The following is a 14,490-nucleotide window of genomic DNA, read 5'->3' as shown; positions in this document are numbered from 1 at the left end:
TTAATTTTATTGTTGAATGCGGGTTGAATGCACCTTGAAGAAAAGAGCAAAAAAAGCGCAAATCTGTGTTCATTAGAGCCTGCAGTTATGACAGTCGGGAAAGCCGCTGAACGGAAAATGAGAAAATGTTTAACAGAGAGAAAATAAATCGTGTAGACTTATTATTAAATAATAACCTAACTTTGATTTATGTCTTTTTATTCCTGGTTTTCTTAAAATTGGAAATAGAAAGAAAGAAGATCTATCGATAGATAGATAGATAGATAGATAGATAGATAGATAGATAGATAGATAGATAGATAGATAGATAGATAGATAGATAGATAGATAGATAGATAGATATAGATAGAGAGAGATAGAGAGAGAGGGGGGGAGAGGGAGAGAGAGAGACAGAGAGAGAGAGATAAAGAAGTACGTAGATATTTAGTTAGTAGAAAGTAGAAATATAGGTAGATGGATAGAGAAAGGGTGAGAGAGTTAGATGCAAAGATGTAGAGAAATAGAATCAAAAATAGTCAGGTAGAGAGGCGGAGAGAGAAAGAAAGGGAGGCAGAGAAGTAGGTAGATACATAGAAAAAGAACAAAAAGAAAAAAGTAGATACACAAAAAGATAGATAATGAAAGAGTGAATGAACCAAAAGAAAAAAGTAGATAAAATAACTAGAAAGATATAGGCAGAGAGAGAGCAAAAAAGTATAAAAATTAAAGGCAATAGACAAAACGTTAATATTTCAAAAAAAAAATATTGCACTTCATATCATAAAGAATAATTTGACAGATTGTGAACCATCAACCTAGTCTTTCCTTACCCAGATAATAGTCATTGCGTTTCGACATTTTATCATTTTCATTGGTAGACCAGGTTATAAGCCAGATGAAGGACCAATTCATTTAATTAAAGTGATTTTTCTCTAGTGTCTTATGCGAATTTTGTGCATGAGAACCACAACACCTAAGTGTAACGAAAGTTAGCTACCTTTACAAGTGTAAAATAAACTAAATAATTCTACTGTTTCAACAATTACAATGCAAAGCAGATGTTAAAATACGTCTACCAAAGTACATCTTAAAGTATAAAATTGGAACAGGTGTTAAGCCATTAGTCAGGTTTGGCATCAATCCAGAAGGAGAAATGTGGGACGAGGTTTCAGGACTTGAGATCCAAAAATTACGGTGAAAACTTAAATAAGAGTCAAAAGGGAAGAAGAAATAAAAATATTGTGTTAACATTTGTGCCTCTATGACGTGCGACATAATAAACCTACTGGAAATCAATACATAAAAAGGTCGGCTTCAGAACGTTGGGTTATAACTTTAAACACGAAAAAGTTATGGAAGTAGCGTAGAAGTCATTGGACATTACGTTGTCTTAACTCCCAAATTAAAAAAAGAATTTTTTAGACAATTTCAACAATATTTTGATAGATAAATCTAATTTTAAATCGATGCGAAATGGTTTATGATTGTAAATTTGGGAAATATAAAATTTACAATGCCTATGAACAGGATGATGACCAAGTCATAGAACTGTTGGCCACTGAATGCAGTGGTGCAATTTTCTCATTAAAAGATAATTAACCTTTTCCATTCAACCTCTCTATTTCAAAAGGAAGATTTATCGTTCTTGAAAACCGGAAAAAGACAGAAAAAATGGTAAGAGATAAACATCCAGACAGTAAACTGGTTTCGATCGTGGGATCCGTCAAGACACTTTGCAGAAGGTGATAATTCATTATCTTAAGATTTTTAAGCCGGAAAGAAAACCCATTTAAGATGGATCGGTTCTGGTCTAGGCCAGTTTACCAACCTTCCACGATTTATTCCCTTCCAAGATCATTTTCGGTCAACTGAATTATTTATTATATTGGCAAGGATAATTAATGTCCAGAGAATTATCTTATAAGCTGTTTTTAAATTCCTTCTCATTTCTCTCGTAATGCAGTCGACGAGGAATGAAAATATTAGGTTGGATTAACCGTTAAACCTCTGAACGACATTCCTCTGAAACGCTATCAATTTTTTAATGGGACATAGGAAAACATCAGGTCTGCACTTTCTCGACTTTTCGCCCTCAGGCACGTTTCCTCTGCATGTACGGTCCTTTTGTTATCCTTTTATACAAGGTTGATCAAATTCTCTCACACATCCTTGTTACATTTACGGTAACAGTAAAATATTAAATAGAAGAAAATTAGTAAAATTTTAAAAGGTTTTGTGAACTCTTGTAGACAGAATTTTTGGATAACTATCAAACTATATTAATTATAAGTTCAAGAACCTCGCTTTGATTGTTTCATGTGATCTATAAAATATTTCTGGTGTATTAATTAATAACGGTCGGTTCTTTCGTAAGAGTTGCAGTCAGACGAAGGTCATTACCTCAGAGTATATCTGCCCACATTTGTATGTGGGCTTTGAAGGGTATCGTGAGTCATCGACTTGTCTACTCTCTTGCACTGGGTGTAATTGAACTTTCCAAGTGCATTATTCCACAGTTAAATTGCAAAAATTCCTTTCTGCCATGTTTTATTTAGTATAAGACACCCGAAAAATCTCCATATGTTCCTACGTTTAGAAGTGTTCCAGTGATAGTTAATTCTTTTTTAATTTTAAGGCCGCAAACTACATTGGTCATCGCCAGCCCTTTCTTCCTTAGCTTTACACATCATTTCTTATCTTTCTCACGTCTTAATCCTTCTAATTTCTGTTTTTGTTACTCCAGCTAAGTTACGATGTTTTATCGTATAACGGTAACCAACTCCTCTTTCCTTCGTCCTATTGCTAGCCTCTCTGTACCTCAGGGCCTCGTCACTTGTAGATCAAATAACACAAATAACAAACACAAATGCACAGAAACACAGAGCCAAGGTAAAAACATGACAGTCTGGCTAGCATTTACACTACCCAAGAGTACTCAATATTCCTCGGGTTCATTGGGTATAAGCCCCTTCATTCAAGCTAATAAATTATATTCTCACATTCATTCACTCTATCCTAAAGTACTCGACATTGCTCGGGATAATTTGGGATAAGCTACCATTCACGCTAATAATTTAAATTAATTATTATCAACATAAAAGTTTTCTGCAGTATGTACTTTGAATTTATTTCAACTATGGAGAATAGTGCGTAGAAATTGATGTCAGTTTTATAAACTATCCATACCCCAATGCTTATTTGTGTTTTTACATCATACATATTTTTGTCTTATGTTTTTCGAGTAGTGATAGTTTTCTCTTTGGAATTCGTGCTTTATTGACCTTCACAGCGCTGTTACATGCTTTATTTATTTATTTAGTTGGGAAGGCCTCAGGAAAAAGGATTAAAAAATAACCAAATTGGCTGAAGAGGAGTTCAGAGAAATTCTAAAAGGCTTCCTAGCATAATATTGAATTGAACAATTAAAAGAGCGCTGTGAAGTCCGACAAAGCACGAATCCCAAACATAATAAGCTGCAGCAAAATAATAACAAGAAACAACATCCAGTATCATTCTTTTTTGTCCTACGTTATTTCAAGATTAAAGTTTTTGTTCGATGTGTTCAATTTTTCTGGCTTTTGATAGTTCATTGTTCTGTCGCTGTGTTTTTAAGTGAAAGAAGTCGGTGCCTTAAACTGCAAACATCTCTTAAAGGCACAAGCAACTGCAAGATAAAGCAATAAAACAATAAACAATTATTTATTTCTTTACATCATATTCAAGTTCAAACCTATAATTTCAAATTAGGCTGGATTGCTTATTTAATGCCTTTACCTTTAGTTTAGTCGTTCTGTTCTCTCCGGCTGTCGGTTTCTTCTAACTTTAACGGTTTGTGTCTACGCCTCACCCTGTATATATCCCTGCCTAACCATTCGAGAAGAAGCCAAAAAGCGCCTGACAAACTATACAACATCCCTACGCTGTAGATTATGCAAAATAAATTTTCTGTCTCTAACCGACTTACCTTGGGAAGAAAGAAAGCTTATGAAAACAGGTGATCAACTCGCAGGCGCAGAAATCTTTCTTAAACTTCTTAATATTACATGAAAAGCTGTATGTAGGATATGTAACTAGAACTTTATAATAAAAAAAGTGCATTGTACAAATCATACTGAAATGAAAATCATTCATTTAAATGTCGTCATGAGAATTTAAAAAGTAAGAAAATTCTCTCTCCGTATTTGTACGATCGGAAGGAAGTGGAGGAGGACGGGAATGGGCCGGAACCTGAAAAAAGGAGTGGTTCGCTTGCGAGGAAAAGCAAGCATCCTCGTTTTCAAGTGGGAAAGTTCACGGAGTGCTATTTACCGAAAGAAGCCAATCTTCCCTAAGACCGGCTACGGTTTCAAACCGCCGTAATTTCCGAAATGGTAGTACCGTGCTTTCTCCGTCGCTTAAAATCCTCGGTGCACCTCATTTATTTTCATTGTGAAGGAATATGACTCGACAAAAGGGTCAGCTCCAGTCGTCCGACGGGACAATAGGCCGTCCTGGAGAGATTAAATGGCGTGCTTAAGCTTGTTCTCAGCATGCTAACTACAGCGTTTCAACACAATAAATAACATCAGCATCAATTAATGAGATATGTTGGAACGAGTAGAGAAAATAAACGGGTATGCGGGATTGCTGGGTGAAATATTCAATATCCTTACCTTAAGGGGCATTTGATTTTCTTTTGACCAGAAAAATTCAACACATCGAACAAAAATATCAAGCTTCAAACAGACAGAAAACAATAATGTTGGATGTGCATGGAAAAAGCATATTGATGCTCAAATCCCATTGATCTTGAATATATCGAACACGAAACTGATACTTCTGTTGTTTTATTGCTGTATTATTTTTATTGCTTGTTGGACTTCGCAGCGCTCTTTACATCGTTCATTTCAATATTATCTAAAAAGGCCTTTTCGAACTTCGTTGGATTAACATGGGAAAAATCAATCTTTACAGCATATTGATGTTCAAAGCATGAAACTGATTCTACTGTTCTTTTATTCTTTTTACACTGTATCATTTATTTGGGATTAGTGCTTTGTTTAACACAGCAGTGCTTTTTACATTGTTTATTTCAAGATTTTGAGCCTTTTCAAGTTCCACTGAGCTCCTCCTCATTTCTTATTTTTAAGCATTTTATTTAATTTACCGTTCTTGCTTTATTTTGAATCTCACAGTGTACATTGTTTATTTCACTATTTTGTTATGAAGACCTTTTCGAGCTTCTCTGAGCTTCTCCTTAGCCATTTGGCTGTTTTTCTTTTTTTTTTTTTTATTTGAGACTCGTGGTTTGTTGGACTTCAGAGTGTGTTTTACTTTGTTTATTACCATATTTTGTTATGAAGCCTTTTTAAGTTCCGCCGAGCTCCTCTTCATTTGGTAGTTGAAATTACTTATTTTTGAACAGTTTATTTTATTTAACGTTTGTGCTTTATTGAACTTCACAGAGCTATTTACATTATTCATTTTACTATACGGTTAAGAAGGCCTTGGATTCGCTGAGATTCTCCTTTGTCAATTTGGCTGCTTTCATTCCCTTCTCCTAAGGCCTTCCTAAGTAAATAGTGGCATAAAGAATGTAAAAATCACTGTGAAGGTCAGTATAGGACAAATACCAAAGGAAGACAGGGCAAAACTGACAATGAAGGAAAAACTAGCTAATATTAGCCCTTTGATCTCGACGGCACTTTTATAAACAATCGATGATATTAATGATTTTTCATGATTGCCATTTTTCCCTGTTTTTCTTCTTTTATTTGAAAAAAAATTGTTATTGATTCCTTGCCTCTTTTGCTTCAAGAAGTGCGGATTGCAGCATTGCCGCATTGAGAAAGCTCGCTTTTTCGAGAAGCAGTCAAAATTGTTGGGGGCCAGCTTAATATATCTTATACAATCTCATTGTATAACACTGTAATTATTAAGTCCTTTACTGGGTCGGCGTATTTCATGTTGAGAAATATACCGTTTAATTGAGCCGGCTCTTCTAAAACTAGTTTTCGTCGTGGTCCAGGAAGTCAAAACATCGGGCTGCCAATTATTCAAAGAATTTATTATCAAACGGACCTAAGTCGTTCAATTATGCAAACTCCTCACGTTCGATAAATGGTGAATGCTTGGAACTCGTTTTCTGACTTGATCCACTTTAGCCGAACAATTAAAAGCCTAACAAATCGTCATCGTTAAATTCAGACGCAGGAAGTTAACCCGGAGGTGGCTGAAAGGTCTTGCGGCGGTAATGGACAGCCGTGGGCCAGAACGGAGATGTGTGCCACAGATTCACACCATTATATTATATTTCACGGATGGTTGCCCATTTCCCACAGCGGGATGCCTTCTGTTCGCCGATAATTCTTCCTTCAGGCCGTTTCGTCTACATCTCGCGAGTCGTTAAGGCTCTTGTAAAATTTCCCGTTCAATTGGACAAATGTGGGAAAACCAAGGCGTGAAAACACACATCGTTGGACTGGCTAACAGCGAGCATCGACGGACAACAGTTATTTAATCAGAGTCGATAACATAACATGAATTCCCAGGCCACCCACGGAATTTCGTAAACTACAATTGTTTACTTTTTGTTTGACTCCTTCTGTTAAATAATTATTTCCATGCAATTAAAGCAACATAAGTAAAATTATAAGAACTACAAATAACTCAGTATTGTTACAACGTCTTACTTCGTAACTGTCAACCACAACTCCTTGCAATAAAGGAAAGAGGGAAAAACGAAGAAGTGAGATTTAAATAAATGAATATAGAGTATATAAAATGAGAAGTCTGGCGAAAACATAAAATAGTGGATAGTCCCTACTATTCAAAATCTGATTCTTAATTTTGTTCGATGTATAACAAATTTTACCTTCCCTTCATCATTCACAACTTTAAACCATGAAGTTCCCTATATCTCATAAAATATTAATCTTACTAAAATTTTATTACACTAATAAAAAGAGCATTAAATAACCTGTGGTATTAATCGTTTTTTTATTATTAAACAGATAGCATAAAAAATCACTTAGAAGGTAAATTTATACGTGTTTCTAGTCCAAAGTTTAAGATTGTACTGCAAATACTTTCAGAAATGGTGGTTTCACAAAAGTTGTCCCCACACATACTTAATTTCATAAAGGTTATCTCCCACGTAAAATTAAATTTAAGTGCTAAACATTTGATTTTTCGATTACGAACCTTTTGAAATTTATTTTATAAAAATAATGTTAGTAATACAAAGTACACAGAAATAGACTGTTTGATTCAAAATTGAATATTATCGAATAATTTCGTTTTATTTGAATTTTATTAAATTGCCAGTCTTTTTGTACTTTGCCCTTACAAAACTTTTGCTTACATCGTATCCTTTCGCCTTACTGTGCTAATTGTGTTATTTGAACACGCGACAACTGGTCGTGCTTCAACGCTGGTTAACGGGCAGATTGGCCATTTGCATTGTGTTCTCAAGCCATTACGCTTTCGGACAAGTGCCCTAGTCCCTTTTGTAGTACGTGCCAGACAAAAGGGTTGAATAGCTAACAAATAACAGAGAATAATCGTCTTCCATTCTTGACAAAGCAAGAGAATTGGTTTCGCAACGTTTCTGATCCGAGCCGCAGATTTCATTGTTTTTTTTTTATTTAATTCAAAATTGAGAAAAAACGTGTTGTTATGTATGGAAAAATATCTAAGATAAATGTGTGTTATTCGGGTCGGAGGTGTGATGAACCGGTTTTATTCCGTTTCTGATCATTCTTGTTTGTATATTTTTTTTTTGTAATGGCCTGTCAGATGCATTTCGGCTTCTTGCCATCTTCAGAGGTTAATCAAGAATATAAGTAGAGTGAGAAAAACTTTACAACACGTCGATAATATGTCACACATTGTCATTACTGAAAATCGCGTAAAACTTTGTTATATGTTGTACTTTTACAAAAAAATTGGTTCCTTTTAATAAACTTGATATTTTAAAATGCTTTTACCAAAATGTTCAGTCAAACAGGTTTATTTTATTCATTTTTGTTCATCTACCCTTGTAGCTCTGTATTTCGTTTAATACTTTCTGGAATTTAAAATACCAGGTGGTTCATTTTAATGTTATATATTGAGACACATCCTACTGTAATTTGTGCTTATCAATATTCATCAACACAATCACGGTTTAGCCATTAAACTATTAGCAGTAAATTATAATTCAGTTTCAAAATTATAGCGATTCCGTTTGTATTTCGAACCAAACCCGGTTTATGTATGATGTCGACCTTCGCAATTTATGAGAATGTAAAAGGTAGCACTGTTATTGAGCGTGACTAGAATTTGCAACTTGATACCTTGAAATTAAGCGATTTTTTTTAAATCGGCATCAGGCGTTCTTTTTCGACACCTCTACAATAAACACGTCCAGGGCGCAATTTAAATTCAACAGGATGTCATTTGAATAGTTTATCTCCATGGCCTAAGCCGAGTAAAATATGTAGGCTTCTAATTAATAAAGCGGTCAAATCGTCAAATAAATAATTTGTTGTTCAAAAAACACGACTTACAATTTATGGAGATCCGTTACATTTTCTTGATTTAATTTGAATTTATTTGTTCCAGGAACTATGCCAGGGCTCGAGGCCTGTTTTCGTCCACGACTCCCCGTCACAATTCGACATAAGCCCGGGGAAAATGGGTAATTATTTTGTTTACTTGGGTTGCCTTGTTAGCCGACTCCGCTTCACCGCTTTTCCTTTCCTTTCTCTCACTCAACAGTACTGCTATCTGTCTTATCACTTTCCCGTTCTTAATACTTTCTTCGTGTCGATCCCGCGGAACTAATAGCTGAGAAAAAAGTTTTTTTTTAAGAATCCTAGCTATAATCCTCGGATCTTTAGTCACGCCACCATTCGTCTAGCTCGTGACCACGCCCTGTCTGAGATAAGCACAGGGATCCGTAGATTTTTTATAAGTTTTGTTCAGAAATGTTTGAATCGATGTTCCAAACAAAGAAAACTTATGGATCCTTTTCCCCGAAGCACACGTTCTGCCGATTGACGTTTCTATTCCCGAAACAATCGACGGTAGAAAGACAGCGAACTGCCCTATCAAACGTGTCTCGACCGGGTTTTGCAGATCTGCTGAAAACTCGAACGGCCGTGAATCATTTCTTCCTATATTTCGCAAGAGAACAGTACCGGAAACATAGGAACAATTTTCGTCTGATACTTTTTAAAAGGATATTTCCTACTCACAGTAAGTTGTTTTGCAACGATCCGGATTTCGAGCCTTTTAGCTCATCATCAGGTTGAACTTCTTCTACAACCTGATGATGAGCTAAAAGGCTCGAAATCCGGATCGTGCAAAACAACTTACTGTGAGTAGGAACTATCCTTTTAAAAAGTATTGAACACCACACTCACTCCATCATTTATCATTTCTATTAATTTTCATCTGTGTTATAAACGCATTAGTCCACCCTTCAACACTTATCTACTTGGATCATAAAGTAAGGCTATCGATTAGTATGAATTTCTCATTTCCTAAATTAAATCAAAACTGTTAACATTCAAGCTGAACAGTCTTCTTCCTACTGATACCAGTCGCCTTCAGAACTGATCAAGAGTAAAAATCTGAATTTACAAGCGTGTGTTGAAAGTTTCCTATGCTAATTCCTACGTGGGACATACACCATAGAACCGGTTCTCAAAATCATGACCTACACAACTTACAAAATAGCCTTTAGTCGGATACGATAAAACTCAAGACTGAGTCAACTGATAACATTTGAAAATTGATCATCGCACCTACATACATTTAGCAAACTACAGAATATTATAATTCATTACTGACGGTACTTATTTTTATATTTTACAAGATATGGAATTGACATGCCTATTAAAAAAAGAAAGATGGGTTTCTCGCCTCATCATGCTTATAACACAGGCCAAACCTTAAACCTGGTTAAATAGTTTTATCAGTTAAAGTAGACGAGAAGACACCAGAATGTTAGATGATGATTGTCACATAAACATAAACACAGCATATAAACAATTAGTCTGAAAGTTTGGAGGTTTTTCTGCCAATTTAGTAGTAGATGGAGGATTTGACGTATTTAAACAATGTCGCTTGCCTCGTAAGTGGAAAATTCAGTTTTTACGTCTATGACACAATATTCCCTCATAGAAATATTTTTAAAAGCCTTCGTCAATAAAATAAAGAAAAGCATGAGCCAGTGGGCGCCTGTGTCAGGTTTTTCTTTAAATTATGGTGATCGGCACTAGATTGGCCAAATCATTTTATGACCATTGACCACATATTCATCTCCAACGTTTTTCAGCCTCATAAATATTGTATTTTTTATCTATAAAGTTCTTGTGGCTCTTAATAACTCACCTGTATGCTTTTCAAAATTATGTAATGCTGAAAAACATCTGCTGTAATAGCTGTTGATGTGGGATAGGAAAACGTTTGCTTTTTCGTGTCAACGTTTCGATATTTATTGAGATCACTTCTGGGCCTGGGATTTATAAACATTGTTTAAATTATACTAATACATACAACATATGAATTTATACAATTATGTTCACAATATAGAAATTTTTAGGTTTAAACAAAGTATTTGTACTCACTCAAAGGGTGAGTTTTCTGTGTAGTCGTGTCGCTGTTGTGTGTCGTGTTAAGAGTGTTAGTGAAATTTCAATGTTTTTTGGTTTACATATTTAAGCAAAAAACATTAAAATCTCACTGACTCTCAACACAATGCACAACTGTGACACGACTCAAAAAACACACACTTTGGGTGAGTGAGTACAAAAACGTTGGTTAAACCAAAAATTGAACATGATCTGAATAAAGATCCAAACGTTGGCACGATAGGGAAAATGTTTTCTAACCCACATCACACCAGACTACATCTCACTATCTTTAAATAATTAGTTAATAAATTAAAGACTAACATAGCAATCTAGACGTGTCCTTATAAAAACAACGAAGAGTAAAACAATCGTTAAAAAAAATGTTTAAAGGAAAAACAGTTGAAAAGCGTTGAACGGCAGTATTTCCCAACACAATTGGAGAGTTAAATCAAGGTTAAAGTCTGCTTATGCGGTGCTGGGTTAAGTGTGCCATTAACTGCTCTCCCCGGCACCTGACCCACTTGCCGCGAGTTTCCAGCGAAAAGTTCCTGTGCAGACTTATGACTTCGTTAATAATAATTTTATATTGATTTATTGATTGATCACAACCTGTGATAAATATCACTTAGACAAATTGCGTTGGCCAGCCAACATGCCAACATAAACAAAAGTGACAACGCCTACTAATAAAAGAATGCATGATTTTCATTACGTAGATTGATGAACGTAAATAATTAGATAATCGATCGATCAATGGATAGATAGATTATAGATGGACAATTAGATAGATAAATAGTGGGGGGAAATTGATAAATGTATGAATCGATAATGAGATGGAACGTAACTAAATAGCTAATAGATAGATAAATAGATAGAAGTAGTGGGGAAAGTTGAGAGTCAGAGACATAGAGCGGGAGAGAAAGAAGATGAAAAGTAAATAAATAGTGTGGCGATTAGTGACCGTTAGTCGATGATTATTCGTAAATCCTGACGTAGGTTTCAGAAAAACATTTTAACCATCCCTAACCTCTTTATCGTGTAAACGTTTCGATCTTTATTGAGATCATCTTCAGGGCCTGGGATTTAAAAACATTGTTTAAATTTAACAAATACATGTAGGATGTGGAAAAAAAAGTGAATTTTTACTATGCAAAAAATATTTTTTGTATTCAATCAATGTATTTCTACTCACTCAAAGTGTTTGTTTTCTGCGTAGAAATACAGTGAGTAGAAGTACATTGATTGAATATAAAAAATATTTTTTTGCATTGTATAAATTCACTTTTTTTCACATCCTTCATTTATTTGTTAAATTTAAACAATGTTTGTAAATCCCAGGCCCTGAAGATGATCTCAATAAAGATCGAAACGTTGGCACGATAAAGAAAATGTTTTTTATGAAACCTACATCACACTAGACTGCATCTCACGATTTCCGTAAATAAATAGGTCATACATGGGCATATAAATAGATAGATCCAGAGGGAGAGAGGGTGAGGAAGTGAATTAGAATATTATAAACCTAAATACAGCGAAGATAATTTAATCTATAAATGATAATAAATAAGAAGGCAAAAAGAAAAATTGTATATATTTGTGTTAAGATTATAATATTAATGCATATTATAAATTATATAATAATAATAAGAAGAAGAATATAAATAAAATTATGTTATATTGGCGCTATGTCAGGGTTTTAAGCAGTTTGAGCAAGATAACGACTCTTCTATTACTGGCTGGGGCTTAACCTAGGCTAAACCTCAGGGCCAAGGCATTCTAGTACAAACTCCTAGGCAGTAGTCAAAAACAAGAGGGTTGAGGTTCTTCACTGAGACATGGAATGTAAATAAATAGGTAAACTAATATTTAAAATGGAAATGTTTTTCAGCCGGATATACAATTTTTTGCGTCATCATTTTCCAGTTAGCAGGGGTTCACACGCGTAAATAATAATAAGTTAGGTAAATAATTAATGACAAAAAAATCAGATAATTCAGACCAGAACTTTCGTCAACAAAAAACACGTCTTCTCACCGTATGCCGATCCTGGCCTCGTTTTGGTTGAATTAATAAATATAATCCGTTTAATTCTGGGAATAAGCCGGCCTGCTCTGGATGAAAGAGTGAAAGCGTCTTCCGCGCGACCCCAGGACATTTATTTCTTCTAATCAAGCCCGGTGCGATTCCGTCGCAGGATCGTCTTTCACTTTCTAAATAGGCTTTCTATAAAGATCTAAACATTCGTAAATGTTCATTCCGTTCTGTGACCGGAGATCGTAAATCATTATTGCCCAACCCAAGCTATTAACAATCGCGGACGGATATTAATAATGTTACAGCCGTTGGGCAATTTTCAAATATGTGGGTCATTTATTGAAAAGTGTTTTTGAAATAGGGCTGTTGAATTTTTTAACTGAAACGAAAAATAAGCTTGTCACAAAATTAATTAACCGTAAATTATTTTAAAGTCATGACTCGTTGCAGTGAAAACTGGTGCTATATGATCTCAATTTTTCATTTCGTTGTACTTGACACCAAAGGGTTTCAAAATTAATTAATAGATGTTCATATTTGTTACAAAGATACAAAAGTTTTATTGTATTGGGTAAACAAGTCTTGTCATTACATTCGTCAAGAATAGTACAAATTAATTCATTTTTATCCCACTATTAATACTAATACTACATAATAATGAAAAAACTCCTCAAAGTCATAAAAGGCATTATGTTATTTTAAGTTTAAATTATTTTCAGGTAACAGTTTGATTGCTTATTAAAAAAATTTATAGCCCAGTATTTACAAGAGTATAAAAAAAAATCCTCATAAGATCAGACAGCCAAGCAGCTATTAAAGCATTGGCATGTAAAAGAATTACATCAAAACTAGTCAGTGAATGTATCCAAAATCTCCAAAACCTGGGAAAACACAACAACCTGATGATATCTGGGGTGCCAGGGCACAGGGGAATTCTGGGTAACGAAGAAGCAGACAAACTGGTCAGAGGAGGATCTGCAAGACCATACATAGGCCCCGAACCTATCCTTGGTATAACAAAAACAAACATAGAATCCTCCATCGCAGAATGGATCCAAACAAAACAAAGAGAGAAGTGGATCCTAAGCTAGAAAAACCCTAGCGGTGCTAGACATAGTAAACTTATGATGAAACAACCCTCACCAAAATTGGCAAAAACACTGCTACAATTGGAGAGGGCAAAACTCAGAGGAGTGGTGGGACTACTAACCGGTCACTGGTATCTGAGAAAACATCTACACAACATGGGTATGTACAATGATGATCCCATTTGCAGATTATGTAATGAGGAGGAGGAAACAGCCACTCATATCATCTTCGAATGCGAAGCAACAGCTCAATGGAGGTTTAACCTAACGTACGAAAAAGACTCAGGGAACCAAATTGCAGCAATAACAGTCAATGACCTGATACTTCTGAGAAGAAGGATTGAGTCTATTGACTAAACTAGGGAACTGGGAAGGTACAATAAGCCAGAAGGCTGCAGTGCCTGGGGAATACAAGTCCCGCTTCCTATTCCCAGAATACTAGACCGCATCTCACGATTTCTAAATAAATTTACAAGAGTTTTCACATCTTTTAAGGTTCAGCCGCTCAGGAACTATTTTATTACAGTTTCTCGTAGTGATTATGTACAGAATTAATTTTTTTTAAAGTCTCGCTTTGTAAAAAATACATTACCTATTGTAAGATGTATATGCTGATCAAGTCTAAATGTTTAGTTTAGTAAATGTTTCTCTGCAACATTCCCTAAAATTCTTATTGCGGTGTTTTTTGAAGATTAGTTTGGCGTGACCCCAGACCAATAAGGGCATAAACAATATACGATTGGAAACAAGAAAAATAAACATTAATTAAAACTCTTTGAGATACATTA

The 14,490-nt window shown here is 34.9% G+C and overlaps 2 protein-coding genes across 3 annotated transcripts in view; one reads left to right on the top strand and one right to left on the bottom strand.

The window, feature by feature from the left end:
• Positions 1-8,579, bottom strand: part of LOC106661474 (melanocortin receptor 4-like) — a 187,617-nt gene extending 179,038 nt beyond the window's left edge. Inside the window, exon 1 of the mRNA XM_014384906.2 lies at positions 8,508-8,579. The gene's annotated coding sequence lies outside the window, so the exon portion shown is untranslated. The remainder of the gene's footprint in view (positions 1-8,507) is intronic.
• Positions 1-14,490, top strand: part of LOC106661453 (calpain-C) — a 90,146-nt gene that overhangs the window by 55,921 nt on the left and 19,735 nt on the right. For both annotated transcript variants that reach the window (XM_014384859.2, XM_014384867.2), the window contains exon 3: positions 8,563-8,638. In XM_014384859.2, the coding sequence (XP_014240345.1) occupies positions 8,563-8,638 (76 nt within the window). The remainder of the gene's footprint in view (positions 1-8,562; positions 8,639-14,490) is intronic.

This window comes from Cimex lectularius, unplaced genomic scaffold (assembly GCF_000648675.2).
Source record: "Cimex lectularius strain Harlan isolate CLEC.00 unplaced genomic scaffold, Clec_2.1 scaffold99, whole genome shotgun sequence".
NCBI lineage: Eukaryota > Metazoa > Arthropoda > Insecta > Hemiptera > Cimicidae > Cimex > Cimex lectularius.
Note: the sequence above shows the minus strand (reverse complement) of the source record. Positions and strands in the feature narration are given on the sequence as shown.